This window comes from Oryx dammah, unplaced genomic scaffold (genome assembly GCF_014754425.2).
Source record: "Oryx dammah isolate SB20612 unplaced genomic scaffold, SCBI_Odam_1.1 HiC_scaffold_1, whole genome shotgun sequence".
NCBI lineage: Eukaryota > Metazoa > Chordata > Mammalia > Artiodactyla > Bovidae > Oryx > Oryx dammah.
This window is the reverse complement of record NW_024070185.1, coordinates 37,056,176-37,080,028: the sequence shown is the minus strand read 5'-3', so window position 1 is coordinate 37,080,028 and position 23,853 is coordinate 37,056,176. Positions and strand designations below refer to the sequence as shown.

The window sequence follows — 23,853 nt, the reverse complement described above, 5'->3', positions numbered from 1 at the left end:
TAGACATGAGATGAACAGTACAAGTCTCCGTAGCAGTGTCCATCTGGGTGCAGTATCCTCCCAGGGTTTTAAAGGTGCATATACAATCCTTACGTGTGTGTATGAGCATGTAGATCTTTATTCGAATGCATCTGGCATCATATCGACTTGACAGAAGCTAGGAATCACGTCCTAGCTTTACTGTTAGGTAGTTACTGCTGATGGGTATTTACGATGGACATTTAAAACCAGTTGCTGGCAAAGCCACCTCCTTTTACCCCTTATCTTCCTCTGTCTTCATTTCTCTTTTTCTATAGTATCATCCCTGAGGTCTTCTTTCTTCCTTCTTAGTTTACCCTGTAAAAGCCAGGTTCAGCTATTCTGGCTCCAGCATCACCTGCACTGACCCCCCTTTACAGATGCCCGTGTATCCTGGGGGTCTCCTTTTGGCATGTTTTCGGTTCACAGTTGCCAGCATATGCCAGTCTACATTAATTCAGAACAGTGAGTGTCTGTTTCAAGGAAAGTAACTGAGGATGCTAACAAAACTTTGTTTTTTGGAGGGAGATGGGAAAAAAAGACCATATCATAATTGAATATTAATTGGCTGACTGCTTAGTTTTCATTAAGCAAGTCAGATATTAGCAAAAATCAGGCTTCAAATAAAGATTAATATCCAGTGTGAAAAGAGCAGAGAGGTTCCTACTTCAAAGGTTCATTAACTAGCAGAAAAAGGGCACAACATAATCCTCAGTGTAATTCAGAACCAGGCATTCCAGGCTTGAGTGTGATCAGTTAAAGCTAAATTCGCTGCCCTCCTCTAATGTGTTTTTAAGCCTTTGGATTAAAAGCTCTGGTTCTGATGAATATGACAATAGCATGTTATCTATATATCATTTTTATTTTTATTTTTCCTGGAACCTACAAACTGCAAAATTCTCCTTAATTTCACGTTGAGATTATTTTGATTTGACAGTCTTTTGACAACATAAGCATCATTTGGGGAATTTCTGAAATTTCTGACTTTAAGGGAAACAGTGTTGAGTAGATCGATTGATTCATTATCCTCTCTTCAACCATCTTATTTATCTGTCTGCAATTTATGATAGACTGGCCTCTGTGAGAATAGGCTGGTCATAATCACACATGTCCTGTTCTTCATAAGACAGTCTGTTGTGAACATGATTGTGTAAGTTTACACATTTGCATTAAATCTGAGAAGGACATGTTAAATTGACAGACATTGAAGCAGTAGGTTCCATGGGAAACTTTCATAGAATGAGTTGTTCATATTTTATTGCTATGTTCAGGCATATTTGCAACTTGGAGGAAATTCTGGATTACTTCATTTGTACATATATTCATTTTAGTATTCTTCTCGTTCTGAATTTAACATGATACAGGCTGACATTTTTTGACAAATCATATTCTCACAAATCCTTAAGTTTGTCTTCACTCCTTCCTGGTTATCCTTTTAAATCCTCTGTTTAAAATCCTCCCCAGGTGTTACTCATTTGCTCAAAATCTTGCACAACTGAGCTGTGAAATGCAAGGTTAAACTAAATAATAGTCAACTCTTGGTGAGTTGTGACTCTAGGCAAGTCATTTTATTATTCAACCCATTTCTTTAAAATGAGACATCGGCCTGGAAAATCTCATAGTCTTCTTCTGACTCTGGCATGGAAAGAAACACATTGGGTCAATTATCATCATCTCTGTGAGCATTAGAGTGTGCCCGGCCTAGCAGTCCACTCATTCAAACACACACACGCCCCTTTCCCAAGTCCAGCTCTTGGTGAACAGCTACCTATGTGCTTAGGTGTAGGAGCCCTTGCTGGACCAGCTTGGGCGAGGCCATTTGTCTGGGCACATGGCCCCAGTTGACAGTGCGGCATGCTACTTGTATAGTGTAGGGTCATTTGGACACTCAAAGGCCAAGATCTTCTTCGGCCATGCCACAAGAGTAATCAATCCTTGACATATTTTTATACACCACAGTGTCTTTTTGCAGTTGTACATTTAATCTCCGAAGCTTCATCAAAGCCTTTTCCACAGCAGTAGGTGGAGGTCTCACTCCTCTTTTGTCACTTCTATGCTTTTGCTTCACCTGCACGTGAGCTTCCTAGTTGTTAGGTTAGAACAGACCTTCTGTGTGTCCACCAGAGATCGAGACAGTCCTGCATAAATGGGTCCTCTCCTTGGGGTGTTGATGCGCCCTTTTTTTGGCCATAGAGGAAGCTGATATTATATAAGGAGCTCTAGGAGTGTAGCCAGAGAGTGACTGGGATTAGATTAAAGGAAAAGATTATTTTCCACCTACGTCAGATTTTTCTTCTTGTTTTTTGCTTTCTCTGTTCCCAGCACTTTGGTGAAGGAGGGAGGGCACTAGACAGGGGCTTGAGAAATTTGGGAACCATAATCCTAGCTCTGCCTGTAACTTCCAGTGAGACTTAGACTGTTCAATGAGAAAATCTTAGACAGCGGGTCTCTTGTGTAAAAGTTCTGAGTAACCCTGGCTCAGTTCAGCACTGCTGCCTAAGTAAGACAAGCTAATGGCTAAGTGTGCAGTCTCTTCCCCCTGTAGCCTCTAAACCAACCTAACCCTCCTCTGTGACTCCCTCAGACTCCAGGCTCTGCAGCAAGTATGCATGACCTTAACCCCTGTACAGTGGTTCTCAAGTCTGGTATTGAATACTTCCAAGCTGCAGGGACTCACTACCAGTTTGCTGCTGTTAGGAGGCATGAGCTTCTTTGTGTGGAGTCTCAATGGTGCCTCTGAAACACCCCTAAGATCCAGTCAGTTCTTAACCTTTAGACCAAAACTGAATACCCTTCATCCTTTCTTTCTGGCAGCTTTTACATGCTATCAGGTTCCTCATGAGTCTTCTCAAATTCAAACAAAACAGTCTTCCTGCCTTAGTCACTTAATGCATATTTGTTGTGGGAAGGAATGAATGATTTAATGAATATAAAGTGATTTTCAGAGTGTTCTTCCTTCAGGATACTTTCAGGATGAAATTTTTTTAGGACAGCGTTCCACTCAAAATTCTGGTCTCGAGTGTATGAACATAGTGCCCGAAACTCAAACTGGTGATGCAAGCGTGACAACTCATTGTTGCTTTAATGTGGACATTGAACACTTAACCAGTGCAGCTAAGGTTAAATGAATTATTTATGCTGCTATTAAAAATCATGTTTTCAAAGGCTATTTAATGGCACTGTGTAATAAATGGAGAAATCAGGCTCAAAAATGGTATATACAGCATGATCCCAATTATATATAAAAATATAAATATGCAAAGGAAAAATTCTCAAAGGAAATGCATCAAAATGTTACTGATTATCTCTGGAGAGTGTAATCATAGGTGATTATGATTTTCAACTTTATCCCCTTATATCTTCCATATAAGCATGTTTTATAATCAGGAAAAAAAAGTTATTTCTTTAAAAAGATCTGAACCCTTCTGAGAAACTTTATATCATGACTTGTGTTTCCTGATTTTCCTTATCTGGATTCTTTCAGAATCTTGTGTCAGAATTTCATCTTAGTTCTCCCACCTCTCAGGGCATCTTGAGGCTCTCTGGGATATAACCACCATGTAATGTGGCAATAATCCCTCAGTTAAATGCTTCTGCTTTACCCTGTGAGTTCTATGATATCATTCTTACACTTACCTTTATTATTTTAGTTTAATGCCTGCATTTTCCACTAAAGGGTTGCATGAGGTTTAAGAGAAAAAAAAAACCTTTTTCTCACTACCAATTCCACTATTCCTAGAACATAAGAGATGCTTGAAAATTACGTGTTGAGTGCAAGGTCGCCCCACTTGTCTACTTACTAGCTGTGTGAGCGGGTGCAGGACACTGTGCTTCTTTGCCTGTCTGGGAGATGACTCCTGCTTTCCTCCTCTACTGGGTGTTTTGGATTTCAACGAGGCTAACATTGTCTAATCATCTTTGATAGTAGGCTCTTGGCTTCTCAGTGCATCCTCTTTGATGATTTCAAATGCCAAGAATCACCTTCTCCCAAGGCTTTTTGTCCTCTCCCTAGCATACTCCATGTTCCCTGTTGATGTGAAGTAAATCCAGGGACAGATCACTTCTGACTCACCGGCTGCCAGCCACTGTGCTTTGTTTTTCTCTCATTTTAAATATTTATTAGCTCTCATTTGCCTATCAGCTCTGCAAGGTTGTATTATCTCCATTTTATTGCTGAGGAAGCCAGGACATAAAGTTGGTCATGCACAGTAGCAGCTCTTTGACACCAAGCAGTGTTACTGCAAGACTGCCAGTTATGTCTGTGGGCCCAGGCGGGTGCTGTGGGGAACAGCACAGCCTGCGGGGCAGCGGGGAGTGGGCAGAAGCCAGTGTGGGTAAGCAGAGCCCCCAGCATGAGATGTGAGCACAGGACAGCCTTCTCTCCCTACAGTGCTTACCCTTATCCTTCCTTTCATCCGTCTGTTTTCAGTTTAGATCTGACGTTTATTTTTAGAAACCAATACAGAGAAATTTGAGGCTTCTCAAGTGACTTGGTGGTAAAGTATCTGCCTGCGGGATGTAGGACACTTGGGTTCCATCCCTGGGTCAGGAAGATCCCCTGGAGAAGGGAATAGCAACCCACTCCAGTATTCTTGCCTAGGAGAATCCCATGGACAGAGAAGCCTGGTGGGCTACAGTCCATGGGGGTCACAAAGAGTCGGATGTGACTTAGACACTGAGCAACAGCAACACAGAGAAACTGACCTCATGCCCTCCATTTCTTGGTTTTGCAACATAACTTTTATTGACATGATAAAATACTTTGTTCCCCTCATGTATTTAGCCTCTGCCCACAACTATTAATATAAAAAGGGTAAAAGACCTGTCCCCTAGAGATGGGAATTGCCCACCATTTTTGAGTGTGAGGAGTTCAGTTCTGGGGTGCTTCTGCATTAGTGTCTGCAGAGAGCACAGCAGGAGGGTGCAGCCAGCCCAGGCTGGGCTTAGGTGTTGGCTGAGTCTTCAAGGCAGGAAGAGCTGGATGTGTGGCAGACAGACCTAGTGTTCATCTCTGCTCCGTAACCACCCATGCAATCCAGGGCAAGGAAGTTGACACCAGCTATCTTATCCATAAAATGTGGAGATAATAATAAATGCACAGGTTTTAATTTTTGAAACATATTGTATGAAGCAGCATGGCGTCCAGCACATAATCTACATTAGGAAATGGCAACCATCACTATTCTTGCCTGAAAAACTACCTGGACAGAAGAGCCTGGAGGGCCGCAGTCCATGGGGTCGCAGAGTCAGACACAGCTGAGTGATTGAGCATGCATTCATGCATCAGCACTTAAACACTCAGGTAGTGTTTATGATTATGCTGGCAGTTATTATTATTGGTGGTGAAAGCTAGTAATTTTTAGTCAACTCATTGGTCAAGAGAGTCCCTAAGCACAAAATTCCCAGTAGTATCTTCCATACCTTTATAAAAGGAGGATTACAGAAGAAGTATCAGAAAGAATTCAACATACTGACCCCATTTTCAAGTAGTTTATATATATGGGGTTTTTAGGAGTTGAACTGGAAGGATTTCCTGCATTGACTCCTGGTTTGATGGGAGTCAGCCCAGGGATCATTGGTGTGATTATTCGAGAACACTCCTGAGGGGTAGAGAAAGGGTCAGCCTACAGCTCTGTGCTTTTGACCTGGCCACACGCACCCCTCAACAGTCAGTGTGATAGTCTGACCAGCTATGGAGCCCTGATAAAATCAGGCTGCTACACCACAGCCTCCATCAGTGATCCCCACAAAGTGCTGGGGAAGCTGCCAGCTCCATCTGGTGTCTGCCTCTAAGGGCTACATCACTGCTGTCTGCCCATCTTACAGCATTCACATGGACCAAGCCAGATGAGTGCAGGAGAGTCCTGAAGGGGGACGCTCTGACTCATTCACTCATGTGGCCGAGGATATACCACTGAGGGGAAGGCCTGAGGAATCAGGTTAATCATGAGGAGAAGGGCCTTGACACAGGTGATGTCATGGGAGCCTGAGTCATGAACACAGAGTCCCCACTTCTCTGCCCATTCACCTGTGATCACATACTGCACATCATATTGTAGGTATTCATGTATATATTTGAGTCCCCATCTGGATTTTGAATTCTGTGAAAGAAAGCACTCTGAGAGGACTGTTTTTGTCTCTGCCTTCCAATGCCGAGTCAGTGCCAGGCACCAGGAGACACAGTGTATGCCGGGGAGGGAGAAGAGGCAGGCAGGCAGGGAGGAGCGGCCTCTCCCCAAGGCAGAGAGGAGAGAATAAATGGCCCTTTCGGTTCCATTCATAGTCTGCAATTCCAGGGATACAGAGAACCCCTGGCCAGCACTTCAGAGCCGCCTTGCTTAGCCCCACACGTCCCAGCTGCTCCCTGTGTCCCTCTCACGGGCCTTTGCAGTCAGGTCGGCTCCCCAATGTCACCCCTGATTCTAGTTACTGACTTTTCTTATGCTTCCTCCCTACAAAAGAGCTAGAAAGATAATTCCAAAAGAAATTGCTTAGCTTTGTATTTTCTATGATTTTAGAAGCTTTTTCATGCCAGCATCTCACCTAGTTGTAATAACAAAAATGTGACTTCTTTTACCACTGTACCTTCCGAGGCTTAATGCTATAGTAACTTTCAGAAGAATAAAATCTCCTGCATCTCTGGGGCCTCAGAACTTTTACCAGGAATTGCTTTTACTCTTGGCTTATAGCAAAAGGGGAAGTGTGTACTAACCAACTAATTGGGCCCCAGAAGTTTACCAAATAAGTGTCAGTACTGTTCTTTCTGTAAAGAAGATCCTGTCCTTTAGAAGATGGGTATGGTTAAGTGTCAGGGCAGTGGAGAAATGTGGCTGCTGGAAAGGAATTTGGCTGTTTGAGGGAATAAGGAGGCATCACTCCAAGAGATAACCAGAGTATCAGTACACAGAAAGGGAATGTGTCCATGTGTCCATGTGTGTCCCTTGTAAAAGATTTTAAACTCTCTCACACGGGAAAACTGGGCATCAGACATGGAATTTTCCCAGAATGATGAGTGTCAGTGTGGAAGTAGGTTGGCTTGAATTCATTGGCCCACAGGCTGAAATGACAGTGTTTCACAACTAGTACAGAGCATAGAGAAGAGGTCTGTTGGAAGGCTGCCACTGTGAAAGGAATCAGCATGGAATCAGTTCTTCCTTTGTACACACGAGGTATGGGCTGTGCTGGGAGAGAATCTTCTTGAGCGCTGGTTCTCAGTGTGGCTGAGAGGAGGGATTGGGAGGTCATTTAGCCTGGACTCCACCTTGGACTGACTGAAGCAGAATTTTGTCGAGTGGCTAAAAATAGACTTACTGCACTAGAGAAGTAAGTCTGATGGTGAATTTTTCAAAACTGATGAATTTAACTTTATAGTTTATATACCTTTTCACCAAGTAATTCTGGTTCTACAAGTCTGTTCTAAGAAAACAGTCATAATTTGGACAAAGATTTATGGAGAAAAATATATAATAGTATTATAGATGGTATGAGAAAAATGGAATGACCTATATATCTCCAATAGGCGAATGCTTAAATTAATTGTGGAATATCCATAAATGTTGCATATATTCAGTAAAATGGAATTTTAAAGGATAATTAATAACTAAGAAGATCCTCTTAATTATAGGTGATCAGTAGCAAGGTACAAAATCATCCAAGTATGTAAAAGGGAAAGTATGTGATTTCACTTATGAGGTGCTTACAAATAGCCAGATTCTATTTCAAATCCTAAAAGATGATGCTGTGAAAGTGCTGCACTCAATATGCCAGCCTCCTGAGAAATCTGTATGCAGGTCAAGAAGCAACAATGAGAACTGGACATGGAACAACAGACTGGTTCCAAATCAGGAAGGCTTTCCAATGGTGGTTACCTGGGACTGGAGGACCGGAAATGGAGAGCTATTTTTTTATATTTATTTATTTGTAACTGATTGATTGCTTTACAACATTGGTTTGATTCCTGTCATACATCAACACGAATTAACCATAGCAGTACATATGTCCCTTCCCTACCCCACCCCTCTAGGTTGCTACATCGCCTCAGTTTGAGTTCCCTGAGTCCAAAAGCAAATTTCCATTGGCTGTCTATTCACATATGGTAGTGTATATGCTTCCATGCTGCTCTCTCCATTCATCTCACCCGCTCCTTCCTCTCCCCCGCCTTCTCCACAAGTCTGTTCTCTATGCCTGTCTCTGTTGCTGCTCTCTGAATAGGTTCATCAGTGCCATCGTTCTTGATTCCATAAATATGCATTAATATATGACATTTGTTTTTCTCTTTCTGACTTAACTTCATTCTATATAATAGGCTCGAGGTTCATCTGCAGGAGGTGGAGAGCTATTGTTTAATGGGTGCAGAGTTTCAGTTTGGGATGATGAAAATCTGGGAAGGAGGGTGATGGTGAATGTATAACATTGTGAATATACTTAAGGCCACTAAAATGTATACTTGAAAATGGTTAAAGCAGCAAGTTTTATGTTGTTTCTGTTTTACCATGGTAGAAAGACCCTTCCCCCTCAAGTGCTGTGGGATGTGTGAGGACCACAGTGGGAACTGCACTGTAAGGTCTTCATGGCTGCAGCCAGGCCTGCTTCTTTAGGAAGAGGGCAGCTGTACTCTCACATGAAAGAAAATAAAGGCTGTGGCTATGAGAGAAGACGTTTTATCTGTAGAGGAGGTCCGAATTTTTTTTACTTTTTTTCTTTTTTTTTTTTTTAGTTGTTTTATTTTATTATTTTTTTTAAATTTTATTTTTACTTTATTTTACTTTACAATACTGTATTGGTTTTGCCATACATTGACATGAATCTACCACTGGTGTATACAAGCTCCCAATCCTGAACCCCCCTCCCACCGAGAAGAATCAACATTGTAACAGGATTTATATGTAGGTGATGAAAATATGGGTTGTTTTTCCATCTTTAAAATAAAAAATCTATAATTTCCCCAAAGGATATAGAGTAGAAGCTCAGAACAAAAGTTATTTGGAAACTACAAAAATCATACTGATGTTTGTCAAGTCTATGCCTAGCCAAATAAACTACTTGAAACTGTTCCAGTGGGGGTGGGGGGAAGAAAAATAATTTTAAAATGTTTTCTATCTTTGTTATTAGAGTGAGAGTTGTTAGCAAATTATTGTGACTTATATACAACAAGCAGTGCAAACTTTAATCTACATAATATGGTACGTCCCTTTGGAAGTCATCTTCTTGAGAACCCCCTCTAAAGGGCTACCACTGCAGAGAGCACAGCTTCAGACTGCAGAGTACATCAGAAACTTGGTTATTGTTGTTTAGTTGCTAAGTTGTGTCCAACTCTTTGCAATCCCATGGACTGCAGTATGCCAGGCTTCTCTGTCCTTCACTATCTACCTGGAGTTTGCTCAAACTCATGTCCATTGAGTTGTCCATTGGATGGTATCATGGGATACCATCCAACCATCTCATCCTCTGTAGTCTCCTCCTCCTGCCTTCAATCTTTCCCAGCATCAGGGTCTTTTCTAATGAGTCAGTTCTTCGCATCAGGTAGCCAAAATATTGGAGCTTCAGCATCAGTCCTTCCAATGAATATTCAGAATTGATTTCCTTTAGGATCAACTGGTTTGATCTCCTTGCAGTCCACTGGGCTTTCAGGAGTTTTCTCCAGCAGCACAGTTAGAAAGCATCAATTATTCAGCACTCAGCCTTCTTTATGGTCCAACTCTCACATCTATACATGACTACTGGAAAAGCCATAGCTTTGACTAAATGGACTTTTGTCGGCAAAGTGATATCTCTGCTTTTTAATACACTGCTTGGGTTTGTCATAGCTTTTCTTCCAAGGAGCAAGCATCTTTTAATTTCATGGCTGCAGTCACTGTCCACAGTGATTTTGGAGTCCAAGAAAGTACAACTCGGAGGTAGTCACGAATCATCTAGGGCCCTGTCTTGTGAACAGGTGGGTGGTGCCATGAATTTGTTCCCTTCCTTTTTGAGGTATGGTTTTCCTCATAGGTCCTTTGAATGAGGATTAGGTGGTGTGGGAAACCTTCCATTTTTATTTCCACTGTTAAAGGCTCTTTCCCCATGTTGTGAGAAGGGAACTGCCACCACCCAAACCTGCCATTACTTATCTGTCAAGGTCATTAGCAGCAAGCAACAAAAACTAACTGGAACTCAGAGATTCCCTGGTAGTCCAGTGGTTAGGCCTCTTTACTTTGATTGCCAGACCTGGCTTCAGTCCCCGGTCACGGAACTAAGATCCCGCAAGCTGCACAGCGCAGCCAAAAACAAAACAAAAAACTTACTGTAAAGTGATTTAGGCACTACAGAAACTTAGTGGAAAGTTATTAAGACATCCCCGGGATATCCAAGGAGTCAGAAAAACAAGGTCAAACAATAGGTGAGAAAGGGAGGCTGCTCAGCTGGGAGGTGAATAGGACCAGCTCACTTCCCCTTCCGGGGCCCTGGAGCAGGGCTCTGCCATCAACACACGTGAGCTGCTGCTACCTTTGAGAGCATCCTCCTCCACTGTTTCTCTGCATCTCTGTCTGGTCACAGGGTCTACATCCTGGGCAGGTGGAGCCAAAGTTGGCCTGGCTTAGTCTGTACCTGCCGCCAGGAACCCTGGGCCAGGGCGTATCTGGCATCTTTCAGCATTTGTAATGGCATGTGAGCTCTGCCTTCCATTGAGACTTCGAAAGGGAGAAGGGGTTTCAGAGGCTGAGGAGCCAAACCGATGACAGATAGCCAGCTTGATGAGCACACGCCTATCATTTGTTAATCCCTGCCCGAGTCCAGTAATGAGCTGGTGATTATCCCTCAGTGCAGCGGCTGGCCATCAGTTTACTCTCGGTCATTGAAGCATTTTCTGCGTGGGGGATTGTCTGAGGTTCCAAACTATGTGCTGATGAATTACTGGGATTTCATGTATCGTGTCTTCATCTGGTGTAATCAGACTGGTAGATGAGGCTGCCTGCCCTGTGGATTATACTTAGTAGAGGCGAGGAGTGGGAGAGAGAGTAGGGTAGGTAGCATGCAAGGACAGCTGCTGCCTCTAGAGGTCCCTTTTAAAGGGCCTAGTAGAGTTCCAAAAACACAGTGACTTTGGAATTCCAATAATCAGACTGGCTGTTGGGCTTTTCCCTTTTGCTAGCAGAGGAAGTACAGGGGTTTGGCATGACTTTGGCAAGAATGTGATATGACACCATCCTGTCACTGGATTGTGGCTCATCTCAGTCCTCTAATCATAGGCAGAAGTTTACTCTTGAGTGTGATGACTACTTCTGTCTTTCATTTTCACGTCACTTGTGTAGTACTCTAGCTACAGGCTGACTGACAGCTCCAGACACCAGTGTCCCTGTGGCCAGAGCACTGGCAGACTTCAGGGGAGTTCACACATCCCTGGAGGCAGTACAGCAGAGGGTAAACAGGTGTTTATGGCAGGTGAAGGCAAACTTCTTCTGAGAGTCTAGACAGCAGGTGGGAGAAATGCATTAGTCAAGGTTTTTAATGCATATACTTTTCCAGCAGAGGTGTTCACTTGTTCCAGCAACACACTAAGAACTGCATCAGGAGGTCCATTCTATAATGCTTAAAAAACCATCCCAGTCACGTAGAGTGGTGGGCAGTGGCAGCTGGAACCTCCAATTGTGATGTGTCCCCAGTGGTTCAGACTACACTTGGAGAAGCTCTGCTTTGTTTGATTCCTCACGCACAGCAGGGACCTTTTATTTTTAACAGAAACCTTTTTCTTTTTTTTTTTTTCCTCCCCTGCATGAAGTCTTACTCAGAAACCCAATCTATGAATCAAATACAAATTCTGTTCTGGTGGCTGAAGCTCACACACTCCACATGGATTCCAGCCCTTGCAGGGACCCCTGAGCCCCCACCCTACAGCAGTGGGGCTCAGTGTGACAGCCCTCCAGGCATGGGCATGACACCCTCTGTCTGTCTCTGCCTCGAAGAGTTGGACACCATTGACTCCACTAGTGTCTCCCACAGGTGGTCAGTAAATAGATATCAGACTAGTGACTGTGACAGTTTGAAGAAACATCCAGCAGTTTCTGCACTGGAGGAGTCAGGGAAGCATAAACCCACGTACTCCTAATCCCATTCCTGTTTAAATGCTTTATGTACACCGTGTAGTCATAGGAAGTTTCTGGCATACTCAAGATTTGAGACCATTTATCTATGGAGACTAGGTGTTACAGAAATAAACTCTTTTGTGTTTTATTGTGAGCTGCTTTAAGCCCATTTGGAAGGTAGCTGGGGTGTAACTCACTAAATGAAGTTATATGCAAATCTAAGTATATCCTCTTCCACCTGAAGGACCTAGCAAAAGGTGGGAAGCTCCACATCATGACTGAGAATAGTGCCGCCTGGTGGGGAAGGAGGAAGGGAAACTCTCAAAACAGCCTTATGTTCTTGTGTTCTTCTGTGCAGCCTTATGTTCAATTTGGTTGGTTATTCTTCTTTATTCTTCTACTATGAATAAAGAAAAAAGTTCTGAAAGCAAGAAATTGAAGATAGCAAGCAAGATTGTCTCCCCTAGATTTTGACGTGAAAGAGAGTGTAGTGACGGTGACTGATACATAGCAGTTAGGTGGGCGCTGAGCTGGAAGGGGCTCTGTGAGGTCAGCTGCTTTGTGCCAAATTAAGATTTGCTGTGAGTCAAGTGTTTGCCGACAGTAAGAAACAAACTATATCTCATACACTTAATTCCGGACACCTTTTCAAACAAGAATTATTCCTCACTCTAAGGTTGCATACGTTTTAGTTTACTAACAAGGTTGTATGTTTATGATAAATGCCTTGAGTATCCTTTATACATGGAAAGTGAAAAAGTTGGCTTAAAGCTCAACATTCAGAAAATGAAGATCATGGCATCCGGTCCCATCACTTCATGGGAAATAGATGGGGAAACAGTGTCAGACTTTATTTTTTGGGCTACAAAATCACTGCAGATGGTGATTGCAGCCATGGAATTAAAAGATGCTTACTCCTTGGAAGGAAAGTTATGACCAACCTAGATAGCATATTCAAAAGCAGAGACATTACTTTGCCAACAAAGGTCTGTCTAGTCAAGGCTATGATTTTTCAGAGTTGGACTGTGAAGAAAGCTGAGTGCCGAAGAATTGATGCTTTTGAACTGTGGTGTTGGAGAAGACCCTTGAGAGTCCCTTGGACTGCAAGGAGATCCAACCAGTCCATTCTGAAGGAGATCAGCCCTGGGACTTCTTTGGAAAGAATGATGCTAAAGCTGAAGCTTCAGTACTTTGGCTACCTCATGTGAAGAGTTGACTCATTGGAAAAGACTCTGATGCTGGGAGGGATTGGGGGCAGGAGGAGAAGGGGACGACAGAGGATGAGATGGCTGGATGGCATCACTGCCTTGATAGACGTGAGTCTGAGTGAACTCCGGGAGTTGGTGATGGACAGGGAGGCCTGGTGTGCTGTGATTCATGGGGTCGCAAAGAGTCAGACACGACTGAGTGACTGAACTGAACTGAACAGGTCATATCTCTGTGGCCATTGGCAACACCTTGGTGATATGGTCCCGGGAATTGCGCTCAGGATTGGTTTGAGGTAGTTATTCTAAAGGGTAGTAAACCTGTGTTGAAGGTCAAATCTGTAAAACTAAGGGATAACTTCCCCGCTTGGAGGTGGCTTGTGGTGGGTGAGTAGGTAGGACTGTGGCTTCATATCCATCAAGGCTTTGACTTGCCTCTGTTAGGAGTAAAGAAGGGCCAATTGAAAGGGCCTGAGGGCAAGCAGAGAGAGAAGGAAGTCAGGGTTTGAAAACTTAAAATACTTCCTTTATTTGTAATAAAGCAGACGCTGGAGAGTGTGGCTTACATCTGTGGGCGAAGGATTCTCCTGATACACTGGACCTGAGAATTAGGCCTTCTGGTGACCTGTGGTGCAAGATACCACCCATTCCTTCTGTGGAAGGATCAGAGCAGCTTCACAGAAAGAAAGAAAGTGAGGGGCAAACCAGAAGTTTCCAGATCACCCCAGCTCTGCTTTTCTTCCTTAAGAGTGCTTTGGCTATTCAGGGTCTTCTGTGTTTCCATACAAATTGTAGAATTGTCCTAGTTCTGTGAAAAATGTCATTGGTAATTTGATAGGGATTGCATTGAATCAGTAGATTGCTTCGGCAGAGGAGGGATAAATTGGGAGATTGGGATTGACATATATAGACTACTGTATATAAAATAAATGACTAATAAGGATTTACTGTATAGTACAGGGAACTCAATACTCTGTTACGGCCTATATGGGAAAAGAATCTAAAAAGAGTAGATATGTGTGTGTGTCTGTGTATTATAAAACTGATTCATTTTGCTGTGTACCTGAAACTAATACGCTGTAAATCAACTATACTCCAATAAGAATTAAATTTTAAAAAATGAATTAAAAAAAAGCCAGGAGTTATTACCCCCAATAGTGCTTCCTCTACATGGAAAAAATCTTCAGATGAAGGAAGAAACATACTCTTGTTCTCCCTCTGCCCTCATCACCAAAGCATCTGGGTTTTAGCTCAGAGTTATCCCAGAGCTAATGTAGCTTCCTAACCCAGGAGACCAGACAGTGTCTATTTAGAAGCAAGCTACACCTTCCAATGTTCTTAGTACCAGGTTCATTTTGGGAAGGGAAGGGAAATGAAAAGTGATATGATAACCCTGGGGGCTTATACAGAATACAGTTCATCTTACCTTTTCAATTCTGCATTGCCTGAGGTCAAGTATTATGAAAGCCAATAAGAAACTTGTTTTCATTTGACTAAGTTTGATGCAAACTATCAACTCTGCAGAGCCTCTTCTTTTGTTTGTTTGCCTATAGCTTTAAGTGGAAGCATAGTCTGCAGTGAGAAAGTATACATACTTGCCTCGTATACTCTTGAATCCAGCAATAACTCAGGAATCGAACCCAGGTCTCCCACCTTGCAGGCAGATTCTTTGCCATCTGAACCACCAAGGAAGCCCAGTAAAAGGACCACTCCTTTATGAAGCCAACTTTCTGTTAATAATGAAAAGTAATCTAGGGTGGGTTTCTAATCATAAACCACTAAATATTTCCAGTGTGTGCCTCTCATTTAAACCACAGGATCATGCCTAGTCTGCATTTATAACTTGACTGGTCAAGTGTGCATTTCAGTCAGTGAGATGGGCCTCATCCGTAAAATACCAGGATTAGCAAAACATGAATTGTTAAATGTGCAGAAAGTTTATCAAAGTAGTCAAGTATTTAATTCCTTTGTATTAAAATTTTATTGTCATACTCAATACATACAAATTTAAGTCTGCAAACTGTGTCTGTAAACTAACTCTGTGCCCCACAAAAAAGGGTTTTCCAGGATGAACTACTGGGGGATTTACTCAGGAGTTGCTGCCTGAGGAGGAGGTGGAGTAGAGTGGAAGAAGTAAAGTAAGAAGACTGGCCATAGGGGTCCCCGTGATCCCCCATGAAAGGAGCGGCCAGTCAGTGAAGGAGAGATGCAGGCAGAAGAAGGCCTGTTGAGGCAGGCCCAGGGTTCTTCAGAAGAGGGCTGCCAAACAGGACAGCACCTCCCAGCCTCATTTGACACACTGTGGATGTTCCTGGCACTGTCCCCTTGCTGCTGCTTCAAGACCTGCCAACTCCAGTGATGGTCTGCTTCTCTTCTGGCCCCGCTGTCCTCAGGTCTTTGGCTCTTACACAGCTTCATTTCTCCAGAGCTTGCATGGAGGCTCAGTTTCCTTGTCAGTAAAGTGGGGGCAATTCAGTCTCTGCCTACTTCATGGAATGATTGTGGGGATCAGATGAGATGTATGTTAAAGCATTTTGTTGACTGCAAGATGCTGTATAAATGTCAGGTGTTATAAATCATTAACCAGTCTATTTTTCAGCCAAAGCAGTTTCTATGCACATTTTACTTACCCTCTGAACAATTCTCTGTCAAATAGCAAATATAAATGCCGATGTTTCTTCCTTCTTGGATTATGGTGGTTCCTTTGCAACTTTATGATCTAGGCTGAATCTTTAAGTACTCCTTTGGTTCATAACTCTTCCCCTGAACACCCATGCAAGATCATAATCCATAAAACACAGAGGCAATAACTCCTTTTAATTGCCAGGAATTCATCATTTGCTAAGTTCTAAATGCAGTCACTTAGACATTTGCCTTGAAAAGCCCAACTCCGTTTATTCTGCAGAGCCGAGACTGTGTGAAACTAGGCCCTCCTGCCGAGGGAGAAGTCGTCCAAGTCAAGTGGCCTGATGGCAAACTCTATGGGGCCAAGTATCTTGGATCAAATGTTGCCCACATGTACCAGGTGAGTGCTGCCCTGGGTCTGATGCTTGCTGAGATAGACAGGAGAAGCCAGAGGGCAGATGGTATATCCAGTGTGCTGTGGGTCAAGAAACTAGAATTTAGAACACCTGCTGTTTTATAAAAAAGGCAAAGTTTCAAAGACTGATGACCCAGATAATAGAGTTTTATTCTGGGGATAATAAAGTTCAATACTGGGAAACTAACAACATTTGATAAATGGATTAGTAGTCAGGAATATAGTTAGGTCAAAAAGATGACTGACCGGATGGTAGGCTGCTTTCTTGTGTTTCTGTTATATGGGAAAAGAATAAGTGGCTGGATTACCTAACTAAGCCAAGTCAGTGATGGCTGTTCATCACCCAGCAGCCCCTGAATGGGTGGCTTTTCCCCGACAGACATCATCCCTGTTGACATTTCAGCAAACCTAAACCAGCACAAATGGAGCCATTTGTGCACCCAGGCATGCATGCATGCTAAGTCACTTGAGTCGTGTCTGATTCTGCAACCCAATGGACTGTAGCCTGCCCAGGCTCCTCTGTCCATGCAGATTCTCCAAGCAAGAATACTGGAGTGGGTTGCCATGTTCTCCTCCAGGGGCTCTTCCTGACCCAGGGACCAAACCTGCATCTCTTAGGTCTCCTGCGTTGGCAGGCAGGTTTCTTTATAGGATGCTTTTATGATGAAAAGTACAGTTGTCAGTTGGGAAGTCTGTTCACTGAACAATGGTATATACTATTTTAAAATATGGATACAACTAAAAGGTCTTCCCTGGTGGCTCAGACAGTGAAGAAGATTCCTGCATTGCAGGAGACTGGGGTTTGATCCATGGGTCGGGAATATCCCCTGGAGAAGGAAATGGCAACTCACTCCAGTTTTCTTGCCTGGAGAATTGCATGGACAGAAGAGCCTCGCAGGCTACAGTCTGTGGAGTCACAGAGTCAGACACAACTGAGTGACTAACACTTATACAATTAAAATTGAACTATATCCCTATTAGAAATGAGGATGAGTTAAGCTCTAGTAAGAAAAACAACATGGATGGCACATATGTGTTTCTATTCCTTCAGAAAGACTTTTTAAAAGGAAAAGATTTATTAGAACCAATACATTATAGTACTTCTAGTAATGTGATGGCAGAAATCAACATTCTCAAGCAGTAGTGTAAAAACAGGAAGTCTGAAGTAAAGGGAGAAAAAGCAAGAAGGTTCAGGCCTGTTAAGTTAAAAACAGCTTGAGAATGATAAGACTTCCAGTTTCCTCAGAGAAATTGTTCAAAGACTGATAAGGGGCTTGGGCTTAAGTGGAAAAGAACATTAAAAGACTGAACCAAAAACTGGAGCACAGTGTAATTAGCAGTGTTCAAAGACATTTGGAAAACTTAGGGAAGGACATTTTTTAAGGTGCAGAAAAAGCCAAGGGGAGTGTGTGTGTGTGTGTACACTTAAAGGCCATTTCCCCCTCTATATTGGTGACATTGTTAAGTTGCAGATTGAGGTCATTTACAGCAGGTTAGATGTTGGAGCGTTTTTGTATCAGAATGTCCCAAATCAGGCAAAAATTAGAAGACAGGCTGGTAATACTGGAGTCTCCTAGAAAAAAGCTTTACTACATCATTCAAAAGAAAATAATTACATTTAATTAAACAATACATGCAAAAGTGAAGCATCTTACATGTAGCAAAGCCATTAGCTACATGAAAATTATCATAATGAGGACATGTTGAAATTCTGGCTAATTAGTAATTAGTGTGTTAACTTCAGTCGAATTTATGATGGCCTATCAACATAGAACAGTGAGCATATTTATAGACTCAATGAAAAAGTTAAGACTGATATTAAAATTGTCTCTCAAGTACTTTAAAATTCTTCATTAAACCAAGTGGCCTTTTGAAGTCATGTTGTGTTTTGTGTCTAATTATTCAGCCTCACCATTGACTAAGCAAAGACATTTATAAAAATAGAACCAAATACCTGTTGCACAGTGCCAAGTATCCTAGGTATATGCATTTGGGGGTCCTCATAGTAACTCTCCAAGATAGGGTTTTTGAATCCTATTTTACAAATGAGGGGAGGAAAGCCTCAGCAAATTTGATAATTTGTCCAAGTGCACAGAGCTGATAAAGGGAAGAGCCAGAATTTACTCTCTGCTCTGTCCAAACTCTGGTGAACAACCATCCCAGGCTTTGAGGGACTGTCCTGGATTTTAGCACTGAAAATCTTGCGTTCTGCGAGACTCCTCAGTCCTGGACAAACTGGGATGGTTGGTCACCATACCATAATTCCTCTGTTTTAAAACTGACTTTTTCTCTTTTAGAATTCTCAAATGATTGGCAACAGAAGAAAGGTAGGCACAGGTAGTTCTAGCTATGCGATCAAACTGTATAAATGGGATGACACCTTGGCCTAATTAAATGTTAAAGAAACCATTCTGTTGAAACAAGGCCAGGAAGAAAAGCCTTCCCATCTCAGCCTTCTGGGAACTAGCAGGGAGATGGCCCCTGTGACCAAGACCTAATTCTGCCCCATTGTTTGAGCTCAGTCAAATGGGAGCAGTACATGGATAATACAAAGTTTAACTATATATTTTATCTTTAGTAGCTTTTTAAACTTCAGCAGATTGTTTTTATTAACATAGCACAGCTACATGATTTAACTCACCTTTTAAACTAGAATTGCAAGCATATATTTATTTCTTAAAAGAATTCAGATAGACGATTTAGAAACTTGAAAAATACCATAAATGGTTCAGAGTTAAGAACATACTAGAATTAGATATTCTACCTTGATTGCATCCCTTTCGTTGTTTTCTTCTGGGAGAGTTCATGTGGGATTAAGCCTAGTCAGGATCACTTTGAATAGGGTGTGTGATGAAGTTCCCCAGATTACGTTTCTGTTATTCAGTGTCACTTACTTTTTCTCTAACAAAACAGCATAAAATATTGAAAAAAATAGATAATGAAAATACTTACTTCCATTTGAATATCTTGGAAAAACAAGTTTTAAACATTTTCATTTAGATGGTTATGTATTTTCACCCATTGACATGGTTGACACATGAGGTTGAGGGGAACCTGAGAGTTTTCTGGCCTTTTGGTTGAATTTAACAAAAGTGAGTTTTGAAAGTTAAAGTTTTATAAGAACTTGAGAAATTATTTTATCTGGGAGGATTATAAGAGTAAAATATGTCATCACTTTTTTCTCAAAGAGAAACACCCTCCCTCTTAAGTCATCAGAGCATCTTAAAGAAACGAAGAGCACTGACAGGCTCCACCGGCCTTAGTGCTAAACTGGCCACAGTCTCCTGTTGTGAGAAATCATCTGAGCAGAAGTTCTTTTTCTTTTTTTTTGCTTTGGGGGCATAAAGTTTTCATATCACACATTCCAGGACACTCATTTTCAAGAATTTTGGCCTGTTTGAAACATGCTTTGTTCTTGGTCTGATAAGGGAAAGAGCTTTTCTCCCTTCCTTGGCTGTTGGCTAGCTCTCTTGTTTGTTCTGTTTGAATCCTTTTTCTCTTTTTTTGTGTGTGTAGCTAATTGGAACCCTGAAGAAAATGGTGAATGCTTCTTGCTTTTTAAAAAATATACCATGCTCAATGCTTTATTTTGCATTAGGTTGAATTTGAAGATGGATCCCAGATAGCAATGAAGAGAGAGGACATCTACACTTTAGATGAAGAGTTACCTAAGAGAGTGAAAGCTCGATTTGTAAGTACCAGATAATCTCTCTGAGGGGTCTGCCCTGTGAATCCCTCCTCTAGCACTGTTTCCTGAGCCCAGCAGAAACACACTTAGGCCTTTGGACTGATTTTTTAGGAAGCCAATGCATCTTTTCCATTATTGAAATCTATTTAATCCAAAGCAAATATATTTGATCAGAAACAGGGAAACCAGTGCAAGTTCATTTTTCTTTCTAATGAGGTCAAATGATGCTTTTTTATGTTAACATCTGTTGGCATACAAAAAGTTACTGAGTACATATTCTGTGCAAGAGAACTGGGAACATACAAAGATACCATCAAGACATTTACAATCTTGTTAGTGAAAGCCATGTTAAAAGAAGGCTTTCAGTAGGAGATTAATGGAGACTCGGTGTAGCGAACATCTAGGCTTATCATTTACAGTGCAGCCTTGAGCAGTGTAGGGAGTTGGGGTGCTGACTCTCCACACACTCACATATGGCTTGGATAGTCAGATCCTTTCTGTTCACGGTTCCACATCCATGAATTCAACCAGCTGTGGATCGTATAGTACCATCAAGTTTACTACTGAAAAAAATTTGTGTTTAAGTGGACCCATGCAGTTCAAACCCATGTTTTCAAGGTCAACTATATTGATCAACTTCTCTCTCTCTGAAGCTTATTAATGGTTGTGTCAATTCATAATTAAATGAAAGTATCACTTTTATAAAAGAAGGAATAAACAAAGCCCAAATACTAGTTGTGGGAATAGTAAAGTGGTGTTTTTTTTTTTTTTTTTAAAGAAAGCATTATTAGTTTCAAGCCCTGTACATACCATTAAAAGACAAACATTGACAAATAATCAAAATTGAAGTTGTTAAAAAATATTCACAATAACTTAGTTTTCATTATTGTATCATAAAATATTTTCTGGACCCTGAAATGAAGCCAGTTTTACTCATTTAGAATTACATCTAGTGCATTTGTGAAATGATAAACACTAAAGTAGGAGATTTGAATGAGGGGCTTTTTCTGACTGAAATGAATTTTTTTTCTGAATAAATGACATCCTGCATTTTCATTGCATGCTAATAATATACTTTTAGGCAATGATAGAGTTATCCTAGATTAGTTTGGAAAAACCATGTGTTTCCTTATATGTTCACCTGTATATTCAGCCCCTCTCCTGTCAAGTGGGGTCCCGAGTAAACCACATCAGGGTTAAGCTGAGTTTCTTCTCAGCTGCATCCTGAGGGGAAGGTCCTTCACAGTAAAGCAATTGAGAGGTGAGAGACAGTGCTGCCCACCCAGTGAGGAAGCATGACATGTAGGGAACCACGTGCTGAAAATAGCTTAACTCTCAGATAATAAACAGCAGGGAAAGGGAGGATGAAGTATTCCTAGAGTAAAGACATCTATAAAACCTTAAAAGAGACCTAAAACCCTGGGTAATTTGTCAGTGTTCTAGGTCTTGAAATCTCTTAAGAACAACTTTCCAGGTTGCTCGAGATGACTGCCTCTCATCCTGTTGCTTGTATTTTCCTTGGATTCTCCATCCCCTTGCCTTTCCTTTTCCTTTTTCAAATCACCTGGAGATTTAGAGGTTGGGAAATGGAGTAGGGAGACCTCTGGAAGTCCCTCAGGTCTTTGATTTTCTAATTCATGTATGATTAAGCATCCTACCAGCTGGGTCTTGTAGATTTCAAATACCATTTCTTAATCACATTAAAAGAAAGCTGCTCTGATCACAATCTCTTTGTTCCACGGTAGATTTGGCTCTAATGTCAGTGTGCTTTCCCATGTAGCTTTACTTGAGCACAGCTTCTGAGTTTTCTAAGATCCATTTCTCAGAGCAGTCACACCAAATTGAACTTTTATTTTTAACCCTCAGAGAAAAAAATTTTAAATTAAAAATATATAAATCACATAGATATTCTGAATCTAACCTATTACGAGCCTAGTAGAAAACCTCTTCAGGGACAAAATCTAGTTTGCTCACAGTCACTAAATCCAGTTTGCCACCTCCGATTTTAGTGAATCAAAGACTTAACGTGCTTCTGTTGTAACAAACCAGCTTTTCCTTCAGGTTTGTGTATAACCCTCTGGCCCTTGGCTAGCCTATGAATGTTTTTTTTTTTTTTTTCCACTTGGTGAAACAAATCTAATTGGAAAACTTGTTGATGGAAGATACTTTATAATTAGAGGGGTTTTGTTGTTGTTGTTGTTTTAAGGAAGGGCAGGTTGCAGCCCTCACTGGGAGGCCTTCGTGTTTTAATGACTTCTGCTCACCCAGACACATGCTGACTTGGGGAGAAATTTTTCAAGAGAGTCAGCAGTCCACCTCAGTGATTGTGCTGGGTTCCTTCCCACTAACTTCAGAAACGGCCCCATTACCTTTTATTGTCTCACAGAATAACCATAGCAATGCTGCATAATTAACTGGCGCTGCTGGTAAATCGGTTTTATTATTAATTTGAGAGGCTGACTTTGGCTTTATTCACACAGTGGCAACACTTTCATAGATGTTTCATTTTCTTCTTTAACTGTAGCACTTATAAAAGGGAAAGATTACTCAGAGGAAATGCTTTGCCAAGAATGAATGAACCAAAACTGTTTTCTCCCAATGACAGAGAGTGCCCAGCCCATCCACAGTCTCTTACTTTGCTTCCTGGGTGAAGCTACAGAGGGAGCCTACCACCCTGGAGGACTGTCTCATGAACTGGCAGGGAACATGCTCGGCTTTTAACCTGTGCCTGTTTTTAGTTTTCAAGCTTCTTTGTTCCATTCTTTGTCTCTTCTTCATGACTGATCACCTGTTTTCAAGCCTTCAAATCTAGGCTCTGCCTCTGTCCACCACCAGGGGAGGGGGCCTCCGTGACATAATGAGGTGTACTCTACATTGGTGGCATCTCAATAAAAACCAGTTGGGAACACATTCAAGGGGAAAAAACAGGGAATTAGGAAGGAAAAATAGTGCTTTAAAGAAAGCTTTACGGGAAGGAGGAATCAAGATGGCAGAGGAATAGCACATGGGACTCACCTCCTCCCACAGATATGTCCAGAACACACTTATACATGGAACGGTTTGCACAGAACATCTACTGAATACTGGCAGAAGACCTCAGACTGCTGAAAGGGCAAGAAAACCTCCACATAATTGGTTAGGATGAAAGAAAAGAGAGAGAGAGAGGAGTGGTGACAAGACCTGTGCCCCAGGGAGGGGGCTGTGAAGGAGGAAAGGTCCCCTCAATGGACAGGTGCAAAGCTTCAGAGCTTCAGAGGAGAGTGCAACAACCAGCTTCTGGAAGGCAAAACAGAGAGTGACCCACACTCCCTGGCAGTAGATGCTTATGCGCTGGCCCAGGCAGGGGCTGGGTGCTAAAGCTTGGGCGTCAGAGGTCATACCCAGGGAGAAGAGTGGAGTTGGCTACACGCAGACAACCTATAGAGGCTGGGATATTGCGACTGAAGCTACACAGGGAAGAAGGCTGGGCCCTCAGGAGGCGAGGACCCATTGTTGAGTGCCACGCAAGGAGAGGGGCAGGAACCATCAGTGGAACTCCTTTCCCTGTGCGTGCTCTCAGGCAGCAGGATGCCACCTAAAAATTCCAGGGGTAGGCATGAGCCAGCACCACCATTGTGAGCTTCAGAGGTGGGCATGGACCACTGAGAGAGCCGGGAGCAGATGCCAGTCATGGCCCCTGCCATCCAGGGAGCATGTGTGGGCAGCGCGCAGGAGCCAATCACTGCGCCTGCTGTTCCGGAGTCTCAGGGGCTGGTGCTGGGAGACCCACAAGCCGGTGCCGATTGCTACCCCGGTGTGCTCGAGCTGGTGCTAGGAGACCCACAAGCCGGTGCCGATTGC

At 42.3% G+C, this 23,853-nt stretch overlaps 1 protein-coding gene across 1 annotated transcript in view; it reads left to right on the top strand.

The window, feature by feature from the left end:
- The window catches only part of LOC120863043 (lysine-specific demethylase 4C), a 404,602-nt gene that overhangs the window by 375,977 nt on the left and 4,772 nt on the right, over positions 1-23,853 (top strand). Inside the window, exons 20-21 of the mRNA XM_040239292.1 lie at positions 16,191-16,310; positions 19,924-20,016. Coding sequence (XP_040095226.1) covers positions 16,191-16,310; positions 19,924-20,016 — 213 coding nt within the window. The remainder of the gene's footprint in view (positions 1-16,190; positions 16,311-19,923; positions 20,017-23,853) is intronic.